This window comes from Staurois parvus, unplaced genomic scaffold (genome assembly GCF_062004578.1).
Source record: "Staurois parvus isolate SC_StPar_1 unplaced genomic scaffold, SC_StPar_1.0 ptg000361l, whole genome shotgun sequence".
Classification (NCBI taxonomy): domain Eukaryota; kingdom Metazoa; phylum Chordata; class Amphibia; order Anura; family Ranidae; genus Staurois; species Staurois parvus.
The window spans coordinates 8,640,353-8,665,996 of NW_028318157.1; the positions used below are offsets into that span (position 1 = coordinate 8,640,353).

General features: G+C 41.0%; 1 protein-coding gene across 5 annotated transcripts in view; it reads right to left on the reverse strand.

The window, feature by feature from the left end:
- Positions 1-25,644, reverse strand: part of FMR1 (fragile X messenger ribonucleoprotein 1) — a 77,250-nt gene that overhangs the window by 49,289 nt on the left and 2,317 nt on the right. For 3 of the 5 annotated variants that reach the window (XM_089684959.1, XM_089684955.1, XM_089684954.1), the window contains exons 2-6: positions 15,128-15,180; positions 6,628-6,721; positions 6,469-6,501; positions 1,869-1,940; positions 638-786 (exon numbers count right to left, since the gene is read on the reverse strand). In XM_089684959.1, the coding sequence (XP_089541085.1) occupies positions 638-786; positions 1,869-1,940; positions 6,469-6,471 (224 nt within the window). In that variant the 5' untranslated portion in view covers positions 6,472-6,501; positions 6,628-6,721; positions 15,128-15,180. The remainder of the gene's footprint in view (positions 1-637; positions 787-1,868; positions 1,941-6,468; positions 6,502-6,627; positions 6,722-15,127; positions 15,181-25,644) is intronic. The other 2 variants (XM_089684957.1, XM_089684958.1) reach the window with 1 other exon arrangement.

Sequence of the window (25,644 nt, forward strand, 5' to 3'; positions counted from 1 at the left end):
ACTGTGTCCACAGTCTCTGGTCATCTTCTGTACTGTGTCCACAGTCTCTGGTCATCTTCTGTACTGTGTCCACAGTCTCTGGTCATCTCCTGTACTGTGTCGGCAGTCTCTGGTCATCTCTTGTACTATGTCTGCAGTCTCTGGTCATCATCTCCTGTACTATGTCCGCAGTCTCTGGTCATCATCTCCTGTACTGTGTCGCAGTCCCTGGTCATCTCCTGTACTGTGTCCGCAGTCTCTGGTCATCTCTTGTACTATGTATGCAGTCTCTGGTCATCTCCTCTAATATGTCCACAGTCTCTTGTCATCTCCTGTACTCTGGTCATCTGCAGTCCATTGGTTCAGAATATTTTTTTTCTTGTTCTCCTCCTCTAAAATCTAGGTGCGTCTTATGGTCAGATGCGTCTTATGGAGCGAAACATACAGCAATTTGTTTTTTCCAAAAATAATGGTGTCTATCGCCTCAACCACTTGACTGGAAAATGAGTACAAGGAGCAGATTTCAAAGAATGCACCAGCCTAGGAGAATACACATTGGCACCTACTGAATTTAAACTCAGAGTAAGCTGTAACTTGTGCTGGAGGAAAGAAGCAGAAATGCTACACAGTACACTTCAAATCTACCAAATGTACTTACATTTGCCGCAGATCTTCAGGTACATCCAACTTTACTTTGTGAAAAGTGTTTTTTGTTGCTGGCTTGTTAGGGTTTACAGACCTCAGTCGCTCTATTGTGACAATCTCATTGTACGTAGCGTCGCAAGCTGCATACTCTATTACATAAAACTGAGATGAAAAATAAACACACAATAACTTTACATTAACGTTATCAAGTAGGAATGTGGTTAAGAAAAAAAAGAACAGCAAAAAAGTCTGACTATTTATACTTGTGCTTTTTTGGCCCAGTAAAATGCATGAGATGAAGATCTGTGCTTTATAGAATATCTACTGTATATTGAAAACAAAAAATGTGATATATTGCAGCATACTAATCCTTAGATGTGGTAGCTACATTTCTTTTCCTTTCTTTTTTAGGATTTTATGTTTCTTTTATGTACTTTCCCCGGATCTTAGTGAATGTGGTCAAGCTTCACGTTGTAAAAGAATGCTCAAATCAGGTGCAAGGGTAAAAAAAAAAAAGGCATTACTGAATGGGGGAAAATCAGCAGAGCTTCATCACATTCACTAAGCTCTGGGGAAAATTAACTTGTAAAGTGCTGTCTATTTGCCTTAGACATGGTAATCTGAACCATCTTACTGCCACCTCTGCCTATTAAAGCAAGTTGAAAAATAACAGACTTACAGGCAAGATCAACTATGTCACTTGGGGGGACTCAGAAAAACAGACTTGTGTTAATGTCACTTTGTATATTGCCCACTGTTTCACTTTAGGGTTTGGTTACCTTTTGCAGCAACACCGAATTGCAGGAGAGTTGGAGAGCAGTCCCACTCAGTTGAATGGGTCGTGATCGGCAGCAGTTTAGCCTGCCAAATGCAGCATGCGGTATCATTTGTTTTGCAGGAGGTATACCACCCTGTCCAGCGGCTGTTGTAGATTCAGGTGGGCGGTTGGGAGGTGGTAAACCCTGCAGTTCAACCGCTTATATTTACCACCCTCATGGCCGCATGGGATAAGATCTGTACCAATATGGTCAATGATGTTGGAACTGCATGAAGACCACACAGATTTGAACAGAGCTCACAACTAATGGTACAGAGCTCTGCAGGCATTTTGCATGAAGTTTCACATGCATTTAACTGCACCAAAAATGCATAAGTGTGTCTGGGACATAAAAGGCAGCAAACCCATAATATCATTCTATAAGAAATATTAAATGATATCAAATGAAATAGAGACATATTCCTACCTCACCCTTTATCATTCTAACTTTAGCTAGCCACCAGCAGCATGGCTCTTTTTCATTTGCCCTGGAATAAACCTAGAAAACAGAGTAAATGCATGGGAGGCTGTTACAAAATAACGAACGTAAAGCAACGTAATCATTGTTAACTATTAAAAAAATATATGTGCATTTAAGCCAAAAGTCTTTTTGCAATCAAGCTAAAACAAAAGTAATTGTTTAAGATAATTGTAATTAAAAAAAAAGTTGTAACATCCTTTGTCTAAAAACCTGTTTTTATTGTGTGCAGGCAGTCCGTGTTTCTGTCTGTCAGCTTTGGTACTTGCTTCAGAGTGAAAAGTATGAGTCCTGCTTCTGTGCCTGTAGTAATTTACAAATGGTGGATGTAGTCCCAGACCTGTCTCCTGAATTATGCCTGAATGTTGTGTGCTACTTACACCCCACCACACAGTACTTTAAACACAAGTCTACATTGCTAAAATGTTTGAACTTTATTCTAAGAACTTCAAATGTAGATGAGCAGAGAGACTGCAGGAGTCACTCACAGCAGCTCTCTGCCTTCTCTCCTATTTCACCAGCCAGCACTGTGAAAATATAACAGACAATTACAAGAATTTAGACACAGAACAGTTTACAAGATTGTTTTCTCTTTATTTTCTGGTGATTTTAAGGCAAACATTTTGTTTTTAAGAACGATTTGTGCAGTTCAGTGTGTGTTATGTTTCCTGCCTGCAATCCTAAATAGTGAACTCCCTTTCCTTTTCCTAAAAATCAGTAAGTAACGGTTGACATATAGAAATAACCATTTAATAAAAAGTAGTTAAAGTATATGGTAACTAAAAGGCAAAACGTTTTAGTTTTGGATAAAATGGAGATGAAGCCAAACACCCGTTTTTATTGCCGTCTGTGCCCCTGTTAAGGAGATCCACCCTCTCTATTTGTCCCGTTTACTTTTATCATTGAAAGTGAAAGTAAAAGAAAACCCCAAATTTTGGGTTGTCCCCAGAACAGTAATAGAGGAGAAAGCTTCCAATAGGGATACTACTTCTGGTGATCTGAGGGGCGCAAGAGAATCCCTCATTTTGCAGGGATATCCTCTATGGGACAGGAAGTGAAGCAAAATATCGCCAATGGGACACAGATGGTTAAAACAAAAAAAATTCTGACAGGGGTTATAACTATCCAAATTTAAAAAAAAAAATTCTATAGTTCCATTTACTGTTCATGGAGCATATTTTCAATGTAGGTATTCTGCTTACCAAGGATCAAAACTTTGGATAGATTTGTATTTTGAGTGGAACGAGTAGTGGTTTTGTTTATTTTTTTATTTGTAAGTAAATCTGAAATATTGCATATTAAATATGTGTATTTTCTTGTTGGGAGATGGAGCTTTAATCTCCTTTTCATGTTTTCCAAGCCATTCCTTTGTCCCGCAGTAAAGAGTCTTGTTTTTAGAAGCCAAAAGCTCAAGCTATAATGCTCACACATGTATAGGAGTCAGAACAGTGACAGCTTCCACCAAGGGTTTAATCAGTCAAAGCATGTGTTCTCCCCTTAGATAACCCGCAATGCTCCACAAATATTTTACGGAATAAGAGTTTACTTGCAAAACTAAAATTATATGTAAAATGATTTAAAAAAAAACATCAGTTTATAAACATTTATGCTTAAAATGAAACTAAGCCCAAAAAGTGAGGATTTCCTATGCTAAAGGTAACATCAGGAACAATGTGCCTAAGAAAAACACTGAAAAATATACCCTTTTTATTCCTCTTGAAACACAGCAGTGCACTTCCTGGTATGGGATGGTGCCTACACACTATGGCAGTTCCAGCCTCATAGCTATATATCTGCAGCGTGAAATTTAAAGTGGTAGTAGTCAGTCTTTAGAAAAATCACTGACATGCAAGGTTTTTTTTTTATAACAGGAGAGACCCTGGAGGTCTCTTCTGCCATAAGTCTCCCCACTGCCTGTCAGCGAGCAATGTGATCTGAGCCGCACATGCGCACAGCTCAAACCATGTTTACGGTCTGCTCAGTGTGCCACTGTGAATGAGACTCCCATGCACATGCACAAGAGTAACGTCTCCCTGGAACAGCCATTTCATCAGCTGAAGATTGCAAACTCATAAGAAAGTCCAGGTGAAGATGGAAACTGCTGGGGACAAGTGGGAGCCATGACAGCACAGTATTGTACATTACTGCTGAAAGCTGCCGGGGGACCCATTTTTTAAAATAATAAGACAGACTTTACTACAGCTTTAAAGTGGTTCTAAAGGCTGAAGGTAAAAAGCCTTCAGTGTGCAGACTCTCCTTCAGCCCCTCCAATACTCACCTGAGCCTGATCTCGATCCAGCGATGTGCATGAGAGCAGCAGCTCTCCTGGGTCACTTCCTTCTCTTTGGGAGTGGGGGGCAGGGCTGAGCCACGCTCTGGATGTCTTATGGACACTCAGAGGTGGCTCGGGAGCAAACATGCACAAATGCCCCCAGAGCAAGCAGCTTGTTCTGGGTGTACTTAGCAGGGAGAGGAGCCAGAAGTGCCAGTGGGGGACCTGAGAAGAGAAAGATCAGGGCTGTTCTGTGCAGTTAAGTATAAAATGTTTTTACTTTTTTTTTTTTTTAAATCTGCACCTTTGGAATAACTTTAAGGCACGGCTGCCTCTGACGTCTAGTGTAAGGACATTTGAAAAGAGATTTTTTAATGCCAATACTGTGATGTTCACAGATTTCCTTGCTGGATGCTCTGGCATGAGGAAGCAAAACTCTTCTTCTACCTGAATGGCCACGATCATACACAGACACAGTGGGAATCAAGGCATGTCCCATAATGGGTGAGATGACCCACAGGGAGCCCACAAGCAATTCTGGTGAGTAGTCCCTTGCCTTGTATGGCTACAGCTTCCAAGGTTCAGGTAAAATGTGCTACTGGGGATGCGATCTCAGGGACAACTGTCTTAAATTTCTCTCACTTTGAAAATAATTCATATTATTTCTTGATAAGCAGATATATCCACATTAAGACAGAGATGGCAATAAAAAAAACAGACAGGGATTATAACCCTTCTATTCTAATCCTAAACATTTTTGTTATTAAGTGTCCCTTATAGGGAAATTCACTCTCTACTTCTCTTGGCCAACACTGGCACTAGGACTGAAAATGAGGGGAAATCTAATATTGATTTTTCACCAAAACAGAAAAGACAGGGAAATCTTACACTAGGTCACTTGTTCTGGCGATCTTCCTCTGGGCCACTTGTTTTGGGGACAACTATCTAAGATAGGGTTTACCTCACTTTCTGTTGTCTTCAGGACAGGAAAATTCCTTAAAAATGGGACACAGATGGATAAAAAAAACATGACAAAAAGGTGTTTAACCATTCCCTAATCTCCACAATAGAGAAAGGTTTTGGCTTTAGATATACTTCAAATAACAAAATTAACAGAAAATTGTTTACCTTTTAAAAAGCAGCACAACAAAGTAATTTAGTGGGTACATGCAGTGAGCAATTTACCCTAGCCTGTCAGAAAAAAGTCCTTGTCCAAATCACTTGTTATGATCCATAAACCCACTACATACTTGTCTAAGACAGGCTTGAGTATTTCTTACTCTACAGCTGTGATAAAGGTCTTGCTAAGATCGATAAAAGGGGTAAAAAAAAAAAAAAAAGTTTGAAATACTGTTTGTGGGGAAAATGCTGCTCTAAGTTCCATACAATACTGTTCAGGAGTAGAGTCATACCATTTAAACTCTGCTTAAGAGGAGCATCAGAGCTCAGACTCGGTATAACTCATTGGCAGAAATTATGTGACCAATCATCTAGGACAGCCTCTCTCAACCTTTTCAAAAAAGAGGGACCCCTGAAATAACTTTCTCTTCTCAGGAAATGCCTGCTAGAGCCTACTATATCTACAACTCATGATTCATTAGTGTAATGGTCAGTGGGAATAATGCGCCTTACACTTGTGGTCACTGGGAAGAATTACCCCCCTTACAAATAGCTAAAAATATCAATGGTGTCAGTGGGAGCTTATCTGAGAGGCAGAGATTGCTCATTGCTCAAGGAACACTAGCAACCTCTGGAAGAACCCTAGGGTTCCATGGAACCCTGGTTGAGGCCTTCAACACTAATTATCTGCTGGGTTAGCATTTTCTTAAGAAGAATGTAGCTCTTACCTTAGATATCTATCTCAGCGTGGCCATTAAAGAAACTATGCTGAGAAAGAATGGAGTATGCACGCTGATATTTTCTTCTAGAAATGAACTCACTGGTTGTCATACTAGTCCTAGAGCTTTAGCACCTTCTAATTCAATAACTTGTAACAAATCAATGGATGAGATGTTTAGCTTCATTCTGACTTTTGTGATCTGTAGACTGTCTCAGGTTATGCATGGACAGGCAAGTAGCATTTTGCAGACTGAAGTCCCAAAATGACTTTCATGCTGTCAGCTGTGTGATCTTGCTGTCAGTTACTACTCCCTCCTCTGTCCACAAGTTTGCATTAAAATTATCAGAATCAAAATCAAAACATCAAACATAACGGGTAATCTAGAGAAATGCTTTTGTTAATACATAAATCTCAGGGTTACATGCCACACAACCTACCATGAAATCATCTTCTCCTTTCACCCTCAAAAACTAAAGAGAATACATGAATAAGAGAACAGTTGATAATCTATTACTGAGCTCTGCATTAATGAAATGGAGGGATATAAATGAGAAAGGACATCAACACTGGATTTCTACAAAGAAAGTAGTACTTACCTCAACCTCATCGCTTTCATTTATGTCCTTATTATACCCTGAAGGAGGTGGAAACCTTACATCGTGGAATGGTATCTGTCTCTCTGGTTGCCAGCTGCAAACACAAACCCATTACAATTATGCATTGTAATTCATAACAATATCACAAATAGTTGATCGTATAGAAAAAGACTTAGCAGAGGAGTACACAGCCATCATTTCAAAAGCATTTTGTCTGAGCTCAGTACTAAAGTCTGGAAGAAAAATAATTTAAAGCGCTTAAAAATGCAATAATTCAGTAGCCCTAACCAGCGATTCGAGAGTCATATGACTAAGTTCACCTTTGAAGTGATTCCCAGGAGATTCCTATCAGGAAGAGTGCTGCATTAAAAAGGGAAGCTAAACTCCAGTGTTAAAAAAAAAAAAAAGTAATCAAAGTAATTCTGAAGAACATTCCAAAAGTATTGCGACCCCCTTCACTTTTTTCAATTTTGTTATGCTGCCGCCTGATACTACAGTTGTTTAACTAATTTTTTTCTCCTTAAGCTACACTCAGTACCCCATAGTGACAAAGTGAAAACAGAATTTTAGAAATTTCGAAATTCATTAAAAAGAAAGTAAAATATTACACTGGCACAAGTATTCAAACTCTTTGCAACACCTGGAATGTAGCTCAGGTCCCTTTCACCATTTCTCTTGATTGTTGCAGAGATGTTTCTACACCTTGATTGGAGTCCACCTGTGGTAAATTCAATTGACTGGACATGCCTTGGAAAGGCGCGCACCTTTATAAAAGGCCTCACAGCTGAAAATGCATACTGTATCAGAGCAAAAGCCATATGAGATCAAAAGGAACTGCCTGCAGAGCTCAGAGGCAGGATTATTGCAGGGCATGGATATGGGAAAGGCTAAAAAAAAAACAAAAAAAAAAACGTTTACTGCACTGAAGGTTCTCAAGAGCACAATGGCCTCCATAATTCTCAAATGGAAGAAGTTTGGCACAACCAGGACTCTTCGTAAGAAAGGTGACCAAGAACCCGATGGTCACTCTGACTGAGCTCCAGAGATCCTGTGTGGAGATGGGACAAAGTTCCAGAAGAACAACCAGCACTGCAGCCCTCCACTGATCTGGGCTTTATGGCAGAGTGGCCAGATAGAAACTACTCATTTGCAAAACACATGAAAGTCCGCTTACAGCCTGCAAAAAAGCTTTGGCTGCAGATGCTGGAACATGTTACATGTTCCAGGTTCCGAAGGTGACCTTATCCTTTAACCACTTGCTTACCGGGCACTTTTACCCACTTCCTGCCCAGACCAATTTTCAGCTCTCTCATATTTTGAATGACAATTGCGCGGTCATGCAACACTACCCACATTTTTTTTTTTTTAAGAAAAAGAGCTTTTTTTGGTGGTATTTGATCACCACTGGGGTTTTTATATTTTGCTAAACAAACTAAAAAAGACCAAAAATTTTGAAAAAAAAAGTTCTTCTTAGTTTATATTTTAAAGTTTTGTAAATAAGTAATTTTTCTGCTTCACTGACGGGCACTGATAGGTTGCACTGATGGACACTGACGAGGAGTCACTGATGAGCACTGTTAAGCGGCAATGATGGGCATTGATTGGCAGCACTGATTAAATGATGGGCATTGTTGGCTGCACTGATCACCAGGACTTCTATATGTATTTTCCCCCCATGTGTGAATCCTAGGAACCCTGAGGACTAAATCATGCTATAAAGCCTCGAGTGCACCATAAATATCATAACTTATAGAGCATGCTGGATATGTGTAGTAGGGCCCTGTATGAGTCTATGTATCAGTCCTTATTTGAAAGTTCATTAAATTAATCGTTGTATACCATATAGAAATAGATGCTTAATTCCCCACTTGGATGGTTCTTATGTGGGGTGTTTAGAAGGAGGGAGAGACTGTGAAGGTCCTGTGCGATAATGAACTTGAGTATAGCATATGTATTGAGCAGCGCCGAGAGGGCCGTGCGGCCAACTGTGATAACACAGGTATGAAGTATGTATAGAGCAACATCAGTAAAAAACATGTATGACCATTTACGGATAACATAACGGAAACCTTTTCCTCTGAGTCCAAACTGACCCTGATATATGAGGAGTGCTTGAGTGGTCCAGTGTCCATATAGGTCTTCACTGCTTCACAGTGAAGGCGGCTTATACTTTACCATTCTTGCAGCTGTCCACGTTGTTCCCAAAGTGTCCAGCTTGTCCTATGTTGGTCTGGTTTATATATGAAAATGGCTGCTGCTCCCTTAACCTGGGCATATATCGCATATCTCCCTTTAATATTTATTGATTCCTCAGGATGCCGTCAAGGGTTTCCATATTGCAAGATTGTGTCACATGACGTTGTGTTTAATGTCAAAGCATTTCGCAAGACAGTAGCGTAGCTTCGTCTGGACATCCGGCGGTATGGCGGTATCCAGGTAGTCCCTTATATCTGTATTGTCTCCATCTAGGAGGCCGCCCATAGTCAATTAAAAGAATAATGTCATATTTGCTATTCACTCAGTAATAATAGTGGTACATAGCTCAACTGTTTTAGCAACACTCTGGCTTTTAGTCCAATTTCAATGGTCTATACATTTAAAATAAGTGTTATCATAAGGTATGTACTTAGCTATTTGCATAGTGGGGATCCATTGTAGAAAGATCACACTTAACTCTCTTTTCATAATTAACCACCTTTAACTATGTTTAAATTATTTCTCTAGGAAGACCTGTAGGTTCATCTCTACATTCAATCCCATTGGAATTTCTTCTTTGACCCTGAAGAAGTCACGTGACCTGTGACATGTCGGGCGGAGCCTAGTGAAGTCACTTCCGGTCATGCTCAAACTGGCACGCGTGATGTAAGGAACCATTTTGAGTGATCGCTATGATATGCTTTTGATTCATTACTTTTGTTAGTGCATTTTTTACTTGAATAAAGTATTCATATTTTATGGGGTTGCACTATGATCTATTCCCTTTATCTTTGACCATATACACCTTAATTCCACTGGACATCTGAGAGCATGTTCCCTTAAAGGGCCAGAACTAATGAAGTATCTACTAAGAATTGGCAGTGGCTAAGCAGAATCTGGTTTCATCCCTAAGAGTGTATGACCTGTTAGGTCAGGGAAGAAGGTGAGCGCATAGTGCACCTACCCAGTGATGGGAAACACCACAATATAGTCGGCACGGTGGAGTAATGCATATATGTTCACCATAATTCTGAGTCACATATAATTTGTTTAATGTGATTGGATATTGTAACAGGTTTAATTTTTGGTTATATAAAACGGTGTTGCACTATGGTATGTTTTTGTTTTATTTTGCACGGATCTGGAGTTTAAAGAAGCATAATATATGGAAGGAACACATCACGGATCAGAAATTTTGGAGACATATTTTCCTCATAAAATGTGTTTTTGGCCTATTATAATTTATAGGTCAATGGTCAAGGTGAGCAAGCAGTGGGGCCACAAGTCAAGCACAGTGTTGATTATGGCTGGATGTTAATGCAGCATATAGTAGATTGGACATTCATTATCTGTTACTTTTTTTTTTGACTGTCACTTTATGCTTTCAAAGCTTATGGTTCTATTTATGATAAGATAGCATAACACATTTTTTTCCATTTATGGCTAGGAGAATGATGCCCCCAATCTTCCCATTTGCCTCCTGGAAAGCACATCACAGAGAGAATCTACAGTGCATAAGCCATGGGGCATCTTCAGGTAGCCGATTGTCTCTGCTTGGTTCTTGAAGCCACCCCCCTGATGATGCAAATGTACTGTGCCACATCATGATCAGGGAGCCAGCTGGAAAACCAGAATACACAGTTATCTTCCTCTTTGATGTCATCTGGGAGCTAACATAGACCCCGGTAAGGTAGATGTCTGTGTGTGTGTCTGTGTGTGTGTCTGTGTGCCCTGTCTAAAAATCGAATGGTAGGAGTATTGCAACACTGAGACAGAATAGCAACATAAAATTAAAAAGAAATGCATGTCCAACAAATTATGCACTGATTTGCATGTTCATGAGGGAAATAAGTATTTCATCCCCTTCACAAAACATGACTTAGTACTTGGTGGCAAATCCCTTGTTGGCAATCACAGAGGTCAGACGTTTCCTTTAGCTGGCCACCAGGTTTTCACACATCTCTGGCAGATCCTCTCCAAGTCATTAAAGTTTGGTGGCTGATGTTTGGCAACTCAAACTTTCAGCTCCCTCCACAGATTTTCAATCAGATTAAGGTCTGGAGACTGGCTAGGCCACTCTTGGACCTTTATATGCTTCTTCTTGAGCCACTCTTTTGTTGCCTTGGCCGTGCGTTTTGGGTCATTGTCATGCTGGAACACCCATCCACGACCCATTTTCAAAGCCCTGGCTGAGGGAAGAAGGTTCTCACCCAAAATTTGACGGTACATTGCCCCATCCATCGTCCCTTTGATGCGGTGCAGTTGTCCTGTCCCCTTAGCAGAAAAACACCCCCAAAGCAGAATATTTCCACTACCATGTTTGATAGTTGGGGTGTTATTGGGGTCATAGGCAGCATTTCTCCTCCTCCAAACACTGCAAGTTGAGTTGAGGCCAAAGAGCTCGATTTTGGTCTTATCTGACCACAACACTTTCAACCAGTCCTCCTCTGCATCATTCAGATGTTCAGTGGCAAGCTTCAGACGGGCCTGGACATGTGCATTCTTGAGCAGAGGGACCTTGCGTGCACTGCAGGATTTCAATCCTTGTCGGCGTAGTGTGTTACCAATTGTTTTCTTGGTGACTGTGGTCCCAGCTAGCTGGAGATCATTGACAAGATCCTCACGTGTAGTTCTGGGATGATTCCTCACTATTCTCATGATCATTGACACTCCACAAGGTGAGATCTTGTATGGTGCAGGTGCACTTGGGGAGACTGACAGTTGTTTTGGGTTTCTTCCATTTGCGAATGATTGCACCAACTGTTGTCACCTTCTCACCAAGCTGCTTGGCGACAGTTTGGTAGCCCATTCCAGCCTTGTGTAGATCAACAATCTTGTCCCTGACATCCTTGGACAGCTCTTTGGTCTTTGCCATGGTGGAGAGTTTGGAATCTAATTGTATGATTGCTCCTGTAGACAGGTGTCTTTTATACAGGTAACAAAATGAGATTAGCAGCACTCCCTTTAAGAGACTGCTTCTAATCTTAGCTTGTTACCTGTATGAAAAACACCTGGTAGCCAGAAATCCTGATGAATGATAGGGGATCAAATACTTATTTCCCTCATGGACATGCAAATCAGGGCATAATTTGTTAGACATGCATTTTTTTTTTTAATTTTTTGTTGCTATTCTGTCTCTCAGTGTTACAATACACCTACCATTCAATTTTTAGACTGATCATTTCTTTATGAATGGGCAAACATTCAAAATCAGCAGGGGATCAAATACTTATTTCCACATAAATGAGTACAACCCTTTTGAAAAGTAAGATTTGAATGCCTCAATAAACAAGAGAACAATTTGCAAAATTTCGACAAAGCTGAGTTTCATAGAACATTTGTTTAGCTCATTACATGAAAGTAAGGTTAATTATAGAACTTAGATTACAAAATCTTCAGTTTTACCGAAATTAGTTGATGCTAAAATGAATACATCCCACAACAAAAACTACTACATTTAGTATTTTTTTATGAACCCCCATGATTTGTAAGGACACCATGGAATGAGCTAGTTTGCGACATATTGCAACATCGATATCTTTTTCCATTTTTCAAGAATGACCTCTTTTAGAGCATGGATGCTGGATGGAGAGTGATAATCAACTTGTCTCTTCAGAATTCTCTATAAGTGATTGATTGGGTTCAGATCAGGAGACATACTTTGCCATTGAATCACTTTCACCCTGTTCTTCTTCAGAAATGCAACAGTGGCCTTAGATATGTGTTTTGGATCACTGTCACGATGGAAACGCGCTCGACGACCAAGGGCAGGAAGTGATGGTAACATCTTCTCCTTCAATATGGAGCAGTACATCTGTGAATTCGTGATACCATCAATGAAATGCAGCTCCCCAACACCAGCAGCACTCATTCAGCCCCACAGAAGGATACTGTCACCACTAAGTTTCACTGTAGGCACCATGCATTTTTCTTTGTACTCTTCACCTTTGCGACACCATACAGTTTTGAAGGCATCAGTTCTAAAAACATTTATGTTAGTCTCATCACTCCAGGGTACAGAGTCCCAGTAGTCTTTTTCAGCATGGGCCCAGGCAAATTCTAGGTGGGCTTTTTTGAGCATGAGTTTCAGGAGAGGCTTCCTTCGTGGATGACATACTGTGTCATGGGAAACAATCACCCCAGTTTGGCTTTCTAATTCTTTAGCTAACTGCAGTGAACTTGAATGGTGATTTTCTTCAACCCTTCTCATCAGAAAATGCCACCTTCCATGGCTGGCCTGGACGTCTCTGTGAGATGGTTGCAGTTCCACATTTGTTACATTTTTGTATCACTTTTTCTACAGTATTCTGACTGATAATTAAAGATTTTCTGATCTTCTTGTAGCCTTCACCTTGTTTGTGTAAAGAAATTATTTTCTCAGGCCTTGTGACATTTCTCTTCCATATGGTGCCATTGCTGACAGCATGAAATGGGAAAGGGTTTTCTTTGTTAAGAAACACCCTTTTGTAATCAACTGTATGCTTAAACACCTGTTTAATTAATAATTTGACTCACCTATATTTAGAATAGAATTTTTGTTAATAAGGATTTTGTTGACTAAAATGTAGCTTTCATTGGAGTGTATTCATTTTTGCAACATGGTCTTAAATTAATGTTAGGAAAAACACTTTTTTGTGTGTACAAATCTTGTTTGCAATCAATGGCCCGCATTTGTGGGAGAATTAGTATAGCGTCCCATAGAAAATGTTGATTCTGAAAGGAAAGTAAAAGGTCTCTGACAAATCTGTTGAGGTGTACGCATTTATGCTATTACACACACACACATACATATACACACACTATTATATATATATATATATATATATATATATATATATATACACACATACACATATATACATATATATATACATATATACATACACATACATATACACACACACATACATACACAAAGTGAACACAAAGGTGCTCATAGTAATAAATTAATATAAATATTATTCATTACTACACAAAGTGAACTGATGTCAAAGCGCTCCAAAAAAATGTATGTAAAGTTCACATGATTCCAAAATGTAACGTAATCCAACACCATAAAATGAGAATCCATGCTTAATGTGAATTCCATGCATTAATTGGTTCCACTTTTGTTCTCCCAGAACTCTCACCTCCAATGCATGTAAAACTGCGTGTTTAATGAGGCATCTCCACAGCTGATCACTATCTCCTTTAGCCACTAGGGCGTAAGCGGAGGTAGAAAAAGGAAGTACAAAATCTCTTATCTGTAAAGGGAATCTTTATTTGAATGTAAGTGCAATTTGAATAAATATTGGAAGTTTTTACTAAATCTACTACACTAGGTGTATTCTTTTTTGAGTGAGGCTACAGTTACTCAGTGAAATGGTGGATTCCTAAGGCTACTTTAACATCTGCCATATGGGAAGAGGAGCAACCAAGGAAGCCGTGTCTGCATCAGTGATTTCCAGCTTTCAGGGGGATCCCACAGGTATGGTATAAGTTACACTGGACCAAGTTGGACTAAAGTAGCTTTTTAAAAATATACCATGCTTCAAATTATTCTTTAAAAGCATGCTTCATACAAGAACAGTTTTACCTGCCAAAGGATTTTTATATTTGTCCATCTAGTCCTGAGATTTACCAAGCTCTACCCCACAGCACGGTCCTGTCTAGAAGATAAGTCAGCACTAGTTCAAACTAACAACAAAATTAGGACTCACAGTATATTTATGTAGTTTCCCTACAAGGGTAGGGGACCCGATCTACAAAGAAGGTGGACACTGTCTGAGGCAGGTATAAATTCCAAGGGGGTATATATTTGAGAAAAATGATTTCATCATGCATGTTAATCAAAGACGTTTGTGTATACGTTGAGGTGTCATTTCACATTCAGAAGTGCACAAAAATGAAAGCCTAAATTATAAATTAAAACTCCCATTTTTTTAACCATTTCCCCCCTCTCCTCTAAAGAACTTTCACCTAATATATACCCAGCAGCATCAACAGCCTCTTTCAGACTACACAAACCTGTGGCATGGGCTAGCCACTGATTGGTTGTCCAGGCAAATGAACTACGAAAGCACTAAATGACCTCAACTCCCCACTCATTTTCCTTTTCTTGTTTTGTTAGGAGGCCTCTTGCTACTAAGTAATGATTAGTCATGAAAGATTTTAGGTTCAACTATGGCTACAATAACTTTATCCAAGTTTGTGAAAGGTTACTGTGCCCAGAGTTGGGCTTTAAACTTTAACTTTCAGTCCAAAACAAATCACTGAAAAAGTATCAGTACATCTTGCGTCAATTAACATGAAACCAGGTACTTACTTATTCTCGAAAGTAACCGTAATGGAATCCTCGTGTACATCTTTCACAAAGGCCTGCAAGAGAAGGAAATAAAACTTGATGAAACAAATGTTTACTGAAATTGCTGATTGATTTGCAGCATTTGGAAAAATAGGAAGTTTAATTCTACTCCCTTATATAAGAAAAATGCAAAAAACAGCAGGTAATACAAAACATACTTTTTAAAATTTACATATGCACCAAACACAAAAAGACAGCATCGGCTGATGAGTAAACTTGTTTGTCCCAGAATGTCCAGTATACACAGCAACTCATTCCTAACTGAAAAGTATAATTTTTAACTATAAAATAGCCACACAGATTCAAAGCTTTTAGGTTTACCATGGAGTAAAAGCAGAACTTTACACATACTAAAAAGGCATTTAAAAGCTTTATTTTTAGTTTTGGCGAGAGTGCAGAGTGATTAGAACACTTGTCAGTATTTATTACTGTCTGTGTCCCCATTAAGGAAATTTGCACACTCTATTTGTCTTATTTACCATTATCATTGAAAGTGAAAGTAAAAGAAAATATCACATTTTAGGTTGTTCCCAGAAAAGCAATAGAGGGGAAATCTATCAATGCGGACACTAGTTCTGGTGACCTAGGGATCCCCAAGGAATTCCCTTAATTTGCAGGGATATTCTCTCACTTTCTGTTTGGCTATGAGACAGTAAGTGAAAGGAAATCTCTGCAATGGGATACAGATGGTGAAAAAATGACAGGGGTTATAACCCTCCCTTGCTCTATCCAAAATGAAAAAAAAGAAAAAAATTGCTTATAGTTCTACTTTAAAGTTCTTTAACCACCTCCCGCCTGCCATATAGTAATATGATGGGCGCAAGGTGGTTCTCTCGTTCTGGGAGGACGTCATATGACGTCCCCCCATTCTCACTGCGCATGCACGGCTCAGGGATCACCGATCATGAAAAGAGCCGAAGATGTTGGCTCGGTCATGTGATCAGCTGTGTCCAATCACAGCTGATCACATGTAAACAGGGAAATGCCGGTTATCGGTATTTCTCTCCTCTCCAGCTGTCACGCTGACAGCTCGAGAGGAGAGCCGGTAATCGGCTTTCCGCGGAGGGGACATGTACATTGATCATCAGGGCACTGATGATCAGTGTGGCCCCAGAAGTGCCACCTGTCAGTGTCCATCAGTGCCTTATGTCAGTGCTCATCAGTGCCTCGTGCCAGTGCCCATCAGTGCCTACCAGTGCACATCAATGCCAATCTGAGCTGCCTTTCAGTGTCACCCATCAGTGCCACCTATCAATGCCAATCAGTGCCGCCTAATAGTGCCAGTCAGTGCCGCCTATTAGTGCCAGTCAGTGCCGCCTATCAGTGCCATGTATCAGTGCCCATCAGTGATGCCTGTCAATGCCCATCAGTGCCACCTACCAGTGCCTCCTCATCAGTGCAGCCTATCAGTGCCCATCAGGGCAGCCTCATTAGCGCACATCAGTGAAGGAGAAAAATCACTTATTTACAAAATTTTATAACAAAAACTAAGAAAAAACATTTTTTTTTTCAAATTTTTCTGTGGTTTTTGGTTTAAGAAAAAAATAAAAAAAAACCCAGAGGTGATTAAATACCACCAAAATTAAGCTCTGTCACAAAAAAAATATAAAAATTTCATAAGGGTACAGTGTTGTTTGTGCAATTGTCAAAGTGCGACAGTGCTGAAAGCTGGAAATTGGCCTGGGCAGGAAGGGGGTATAAGTGCCCGGTAGGCTAGCGGTTAACAAAAGAATATATATTCCACAATAATTATGGAACCAAAATTAGAGTGTACTTTAAATTGCTTCCAGCATTACTACGGTTTCTTCTTGCTGGAGGCTGCCATTTTGTTGAAGCCCAGAGCAGTCACTTCATTATTGCTAACTCTCCCCCACTCCTTGCTCTCAAAAATTGCAAGTCAATTTCTTCAACTAAATTGTGTGCATTTCAAGCTTTCATCGTATGCCTTAGCTCAGATAGAGAGAAAGGCTGACAGAAGTTTTACAGTACTGAAGTTCAGAGGCTGCCTCTGCCAAGGGAGAAAGGAGAGACTATCAGGGGATAATAAACTATCTTTGTACGTTTAACTCTTTTGTGTCTCCATGACAGCAGAGTTTGTCCTGTCACCTCTCCTGCTTTTCTTTTGTCCCTCACTAATCTGTGTGCTCTCTGCACTGTGTGTCATTCTTGTTGCTTTCTTACCCCTTCAGCAACAGTAAAGCTGTCAGCCAATTGGCCTCTAGTAGCTCTGATTATAGGCAGTGCTGAGAATAGAGAACAACTGAGCATGTACAGAACACAGTGAGACAGCGCATTATTGGATTTTAAACTGTATAGGCACTTATTTTATTTTACATAGCTATATCTGCAAAAGGGGCTAGCATGAGATAATATAGCAGGAATTAATTTTCTGACTAAAGTTCCACTTTAAAGCAGAAATAAACAGTTCTATTCTTTACAGCCAAGGAAGCTGCAATCTTAGCCTCTGTTTGATCTGTAGCTGTCATGGTGCTACACATGTGCTCAGTTACAGCAGCCTTTTTCAACCACCTGGGGTACCTACGGGCATATTTAGGGGTGCCTCAAAATTGTATACAAGCCAGCAGGTGAATAAAGCCTACCATTTAGTTGCACAAAGCCACAGGTTTTCATTGTGCACCATTACAGCCTTCGATGTTATCAGATGAGAAGGTGGATGTTGGGTGCCTGCACAACATTCTTGTTTGCCTTTTTCCTGTCCCTCTCCATCAGCACTGGGGTTACATTAGCTGAGTGAGGGAGAGAAACTGAGGGAGAACGAGAACGCTGGAAAACTAGTCAGTGTGCAAGTGTATTTGCTTTGAAAGAATAAATCACCTCTAATGTTGGGTATCCTATGTATGTGGATGTTGCTGCATTATGTAAAACTATTTGTTTACATTTTAGAATGGGGTGCCTCAAGCAGAATTTAAAGGGTGCCTTGACTGAAAAAAAGGATAAGAAACACTGTTTAAATGGTACCAACCATTTGATGGTGTGCCAGTATTGGTTGAGAGAACAATCAAATGTGACAGTTATCATTCATGGCATGCACTGTATGTAACAGTTTTGGGAAACAGTTTAGTTCTGCCTTAAATGAACCTTATGTAGGTTTTAAAAGGTGAATACCTTACCTTGCAGCAGATATCACAAAATGTCAGTTATTACTGGTTTTGGTCACAAAAGCTTATTTTGCTCTCCCTCTCTGGTTCAACTTCCCTTTGGTTTTCAGGCATGACTTTCCATGACTTGATGGCCAAGATCAACCAACTGCAATCCCTGTTCAGCGAAAGCTTTTATTCTTTATTCACACTTGTGCGACTCCAAAGTTGCAAAATTCCATTTCAACAGTTGCATCATAGTGCAGGAACCTTTACAAAATTGCTGCGACTTAAGTTGCACAGATCCAAACAGGTGCCATTGAAAAGCATGGGCTGGACTTACCATTACCAAAGTTGCATGACAAGTCACGCAAGTGTGAATGGAGCCTTACAGCCGCTGCAAAAGTCTTGCTGGATACAGTTGTCAGAACCTAGCTATGACATGAAATGCCCCAGTAACAAAGTGAAACCAAATCAGAGAGGACAGCAGAAGCATTTCAGGGTAATAAAAAGGTAACGACAGGCATTCACAGCACTTTTGATTTCAAATTTTAAATATTAATCTGACTGAAAGGCTTGTTTGTAACCCTTCTTGCATTTTGAGATATGGTACATAGTGAAAATCTGGAAGTTGCTTTCAAGGGATTATAGGAATCAGCAATCGGTAGCACTAGATGTTGCTGTGATCAGTAGCTGGGATTCAATCATAGATCTGCATTTTTAAAATGTAAGATATTTCCCTTATAACACTAACAAATGTGTTACCCCTAGGTAGTTGAATTTCTTCATTATCTATCAAGTCTAGATTAGCCCAACGGTATAGTTTTGTCTTGCATTATATGTGGCGGTTTGGTGTAAATGGAATTTGAGTTGAGAACATCCTGCCACTGGATTTACTCCAAGATATAAAAAGACACAAAAATTTGATTCAACTGTTATGATAGTTTTAGGTAATGTTAATATTTACATTTATAGCCAGTTGCAGACTCTAGATGTGTTAGACGCTCCTCAAAACTGTCATCATTGTATACAGGGCATGTGTAATATGTCCAGTCTTTCTGCTCTGCTTCCATGACCTCCCCTGTCACAGTACTCCTCAATTCAGCTCTGATTAATAAAAGCAGCATTGCAGAGTACACAGAGAAAGTTCCAACAGCTGGAGCTGTCAAACTAAAGCAGTCTGGCAATGTGTATCAACAAGAAACAATGTTTCTTTTTGTATCGGTTTATTCATCTACAGATCAAAAGGGATGCCCTTCAATCTGTAGGTGAAGTCCATTAAAGCAAACTAACATTTTTTTTTTTAATTAAATGTTCCCTTTTAATGCAGGCCATAGCTGGTTCGTTTATCAGATGATTTTTCATCTGAAAGAATAATCGGCCGATTTTCACACTCTTAGTGGGGCAATGGCATCGGTCGATTTTCGTGGTTCCTCCTCATTTCGTTTATCGGTCTTGCTGAAAAAATCATGAAAAACGGACGATTTTCACAATCATCGGTGGCAACATCGGTTTATAGAACAAACGATGTTTCGTTTTTCAGAAGAAAAATCGGCCGATAAACGAACAGTCTATGGCCTGCATAACCCCTTATTTTACTCTAATCAGACCTATTTAACTCCTTATTCTCCTTCTCCATTCAATTATTTTCCTGCTGATTTTTGTTAGTTTCTATTTTAACTAAATAATATTTAAACTTTTTGTTTGGTAATATTTTTACACCTTTAACATATATTTACACATTGCACATTTAAAAAAGCTGAAAATTGAAAAAAAAAATCCACTTTATTTAATTTGTACTGCTTTGTACCTGAATCATAATTTTAGTGTCATTTTAAAAAAGGACAAATTACAGAATAAAATCTGCACTTTTTATGTGCAGGAACATATAACACAGTATTTATTTTTAAACTAACACTGCTCAAAAAAAAAAAAAAAAAAAAGCTGCACTTTTTAAACGTTTTGTTACATTTGTCTAAGAATTGTGAAAAAAAATATAACTGTTGCAACACAATATTCACAAAAAGAAAGCCTTTAAAAGACAATATATTTATTATGTTATCTTATAAGTAATGACAAAGTTAACGCTGAATAGACAGGTCCATAGCAAAAATGTAATTACTGTTCTGGTCCACAAGGGCTGAATAGGTGTGAGAGGCGAAGTGGTTAAATTGGAATGGCACAATGTCATTGAATTGTACCAACAACAGGAATGCCACACACCAAGCCAGCTAGAAAGTTCTATTCTGACATGTTTCTTGCTAGGCGCATTGCTTTCTCAAGAATCATAGTAAAACCAATGCCAAGAGGTGGCCCACGAGCTGACAAATGAAGAGGACCTCAGATCTGACAGCTCATGCTAAAGCCTTGGTTTACACTGATGTGATTTCTGATGCATTCCGGAACACACTGAATCACGACACGTAAAATAACATGCGTTTCTATGGCGACCGTTCACATATATGCAGTGCGATTCTGATGGGGCCCTGTGCAGTTTAGTGCAGTGCGATTTGTATCTACACAGACTTGAATTTAAATTACTAATTGGTCCTAAGATAGCACGATTCCAGAACATTTTCTGCAAGTCTTTGCTTTGTTCCCTATCTACCATCCCTGGTCCATGGGAGAGAGAGAGACTGACTGACTGAGACTGCTGCCAAATCACACCAGAATTGCACCTGAATCGCTGAACAACTATCCCTTGAAATCACACTGAAACTGGCAGAAACATTGCACCGCATCTATGTAAACCAAGCCTAAAGTAGAAAAAAGAAAAAAAAAAAAATAGCCCATAGATACTGCCATGTTGGCAGTTATGGATGGTCATTAGCTGCTGTGTAGAATAGAAACTTCAAGGACCTGTACATGCACAAGGAAACAAGAAAGGTTATTCAGTTTTACAAAGCTGAAGTTTTCACTGCCTTATCATTATCTTCATGCGATTCAGTATTACTTGTTGAATGTGATGTTATATCCAGTGACTCATCATAATATTTGAAAAAGGCAAGACAAAGATGACAGTGAAGGTGAAACACAATAAACAATGAACATCAACTCATACAAGCATCATTTGTAAATGCTGTGTGACCATTAAATAAAAAATAAATAAAATAAAAAAATATTATGACCATCTCCAGGATCAGCATAAAGCCAAGAGTGCATAATCCACAAACACTGGTGAGGCTCCTGATATTTTACAGTAGAGGATACAGAAAATCTGATTGATGCTATAGGAAAGCGATCTTCAAATTTTATAGCATTTCTGTCTCTGATTTTTTTTTAAATAGCAAAACAAACAAATAATGACCATTTCAGAAAACAGAGGATAAGCAAAGTGTAAGCAGGGCATAAACCACAGTACAAAATGATAAAATCATGTTTCTGTGGGCAACAGCTGACTTTAACCACCTGTAGCCCTACTTGAATTGCTATGGGATGTTATTATACAAATGCTCCATGCGCTCAAACTAAAGGCATGCTATCCTGATCTGATAGAAATAGGTAAGGTACCATTGCCAGCATCCCTATGGAGTGCTGGCTATCTTCAAATTTAATGTATTATGGAGAACTCATCAAGAACAAAGTATGCACCTGAAGTCTTAAAGCTCAGATTTTTTTTTTTTGTTTGTGATTTTGAAATAAAGATAGGGTGAATATAATATCAGTCAGCAGCACTTGCAGCTGTCACAATACATTGATCAGTGGCTGCAGCCACTGATTGGTGGAACATTTTTCAACATATCAATAGAAGTCGAAAACAATCGACTTCTGTTGAGTAGGAGAGTCCACACGCTGATCAACATTCAACTGGTCCCTGCTGGATTTCAATCAGTGTATGGCCAACTTACAGTGAAGCTAAATTTCACCATACTTACCTATTCTTCAATGGTCCAATGTCCTTGCCCCAGGTGCAGTCATCTTCATTGGCTGCTGCAGAATGACATCACTCATGCACATGAACAGGGATGCTTACAGTAATCAACTTTTATTCATTTCTGTATAACCCTCATCCTGCTTAAAAAGTGATTTACAGGAGTTTGGCTTTAATTTGTCAGTCAAGTCCAACACTACACTCTCCGAAGTTTAACAATGCAGCTGCTCCATCCAGAGTGGAGACACCCCAAGACAGGGGATGTCTTACTGACTGGATTGCTAGGAGGAAAGAGAGGAAAAAAGCCAAAAACAAACAAAATGAATGAAAACACCACATCTAATGATTGGTGGGCTGCAATGTATTAAAATGTTTGTTTATGGGTTTAAGGCGGTATTAAACCCCAAACCAATTATCAATTTGTTTTTTTTTTAACTTGTTCCCTCTGTTTTTTACCTGGTGATCTCGCCAGAACCACACTTCCTGTATATATTGTATGTATTTAAAAGAGCATCATACACACAAGCATAGATATTGTGTTTCATCTCAGTTATCTTGTATCTTTACATGAAATGCATATTATATATTTTGATACTCATATCAGTTCTCCAAACGTAATACAAAAAAACTTAGTAGTAGTAGTATTCAGTGTGTACATAACCCAAGGCAATAATGCCCTGCCCTACATGGACATGACATAGTTTGTGTGTACATCCTAAAAAGGGTAGTGTTCATATTAGATGAGGATTGAGGTGGTGACATTAAACACAGCAGGACCAGAAAGGGGGGGGGGTCCGAGATAGGGAGAATGACCAAGTGTTGCTCCCTGGCAGACAGGACAGGTGAAGATTGAACTGCTGCTGTTAATTAGGATTATGGGGCTGAAGTCCAGTCTGTCTCTCTGCCAGGAAGAACAAATGGACGTTGGCACTGCTACTGTAGATGGGAGAAAGAGGATGCTCAGGTGACTATCCCTGGAAGGCAGGACCGCTGGAAGATGGCACTTCTATGGATGTGGAAAAGGACAAGAAATCAAGATGATGCCCAGGTCTATCTCCCCACCATGCAGGAAAGGTCGAAGATGGCACTGCTGCTGGTGTGGATCGGGAGAGATGGGAATGATGCTCAGGTCTGTATTCCTAATTGCTAGGACAGGTGTAAGATAGTATTTCTGCTAGTGAGGAGGAGGATGGTTATTAGACATGGGCAGGATAGGGGTTAGATGTGGGGAGGTTGCAGAAGGCTGGGGAGAATCAGAGATGGGGAGGCTGGGGAGAATCAGGGATGCGGAGGATGAGGAGAATCAGGGATGCGGAGGATGGGGAGAATCAGAGATGGGAAGGATGAGAGATGGGGAGGATGGGAAGGATGAGAGATGGGGAGGCTGGGGAGAATCAGAGATGGGGAGGCTGGGGAGAATCAGAGATGGGGAGGCTGGGGAGAATCAGAGATGGGGAGGCTGGGGAGAATCAGAGATGGGGAGGCTGGGGAGAATCAGAGATGGGGAGGATGGGGAGAATCAGAGATGGGGAGGCTGGGGAGAATCAGGGATATGGAGGATGAGGAGAATCAGGGATATGGAGGATGAGGAGAATCAGGGATGCGGAGGATGGGGAGAATCAGAGATGGGAAGGATGAGAGATGGGGAGGCTGGGGAGAATCAGAGATGGGGAGGCTGGGGAGAATCAGGGATGAGGAGGATGGGGAGAATCAGGGATGAGGAGGATGGGGAGAATCAGGGATGAGGAGGATGGGGAGAATCAGAGATGGGGAGGCTGGGGAGAATCAGAGATGGGGAGGCTGGGGAGAATCAGAGATGGGGAGGCTGGGGAGAATCAGGGATATGGAGGATGGGGAGAATCAGGGATGCGGAGGATGGGGAGAATCAGAGATGGGAAGGAAGAGAGATGAGGAGGATGGGGAGAATCCGGGATGAGGAGGATGGGGAGAATCCGGGATGAGGAGGATGGGGAGAATCCGGGATGAGGAGGATGGGGAGAATCCGGGATGAGGAGGATGGGGAGAATCCGGGATGAGGAGGATGGGGAGAATCCGGGATGAGGAGGATGGGGAGAATCCGGGATGAGGAGGATGGGGAGAATCCGGGATGAGGAGGATGGGGAGAATCCGGGATGAGGAGGATGGGGAGAATCCGGGATGAGGAGGATGGGGAGAATCCGGGATGAGGAGGATGGGGAGAATCCGGGATGAGGAGGATGGGGAGAATCCGGGATGAGGAGGATGGGGAGAATCCGGGATGAGGAGGATGGGGAGAATCAGGGATGGAGGATGAGGAGAATCAGGGATGGGCAGAATCAGAGATGGGGAGGCTGGAGAGAATCAGAGATGGGAAGGATGAGAGATGGGGAGGCTGGGGAGAATCAGAGGTGGGGAGGCTGGGGAGAATCAGAGGTGGGGAGGCTGGGGAGAATCAGAGGTGGGGAGGCTGGGGAGAATCAGAGGTGGGGAGGCTGGGGAGAATCAGAGGTGGGGAGGCTGGGGAGAATCAGAGGTGGGGAGGCTGGGGAGAATCAGAGGTGGGGAGGCTGGGGAGAATCAGAGATGGGGAGGATGGGGAGAATCAGAGATGGGGAGGATGAGGAGAATCAGGGATGAGGAGGATGGGGAGAATCAGAGATGGAGGATGAGGAGAATCAGGGATGGGCAGAATCAGAGATGGGGAGGCTGGAGAGAATCAGAGATGGGGAGGCTGGAGAGAATCAGAGATGGGGAGGCTGGAGAGAATCAGAGATGGGGAGGCTGGAGAGAATCAGAGATGGGGAGGCTGGAGAGAATCAGAGATGGGGAGGCTGGAGAGAATCAGAGATGGGGAGGCTGGAGAGAATCAGAGATGGGGAGGCTGGAGAGAATCAGAGATGGGGAGGCTGGAGAGAATCAGAGATGGGGAGGCTGGAGAGAATCAGAGATGGGGAGGCTGGAGAGAATCAGAGATGGGGAGGCTGGAGAGAATCAGAGATGGGGAGGCTGGAGAGAATCAGAGATGGGGAGGCTGGAGAGAATCAGAGATGGGGAGGCTGGAGAGAATCAGAGATGGGGAGGCTGGAGAGAATCAGAGATGGGGAGGCTGGAGAGAATCAGAGATGGGGAGGATAGGGAGAATCAGAGATGAGGAGGATAGGGAGAATCAGAGATGAGGAGGATAGGGAGAATCAGAGAATCAAGGATAGGGAGAATCAGAGATGAGGAGGATAGGGAGAATCAGAGAATCAAGGATGGGGAGAATCAGAGAATCAAGGATGGGGAGAATCAGAGAATCAAGGATGGGGAGAATCAGAGAATCAAGGATGGGGAGAATCAGAGAATCAAGGATGGGGAGAATCAGAGAATCAAGGATGGGGAGAATCGGGGAATCAAAGATGGGGAGAATCGGGGAATCAAAGATGGGGAGAATCGGGGAATCAAAGATGGGGAGAATCGGGGAATCAAAGATGGGGAGAATCGGGGAATCAAAGATGGGGAGAATCGGGGAATCAAAGATGGGGAGAATC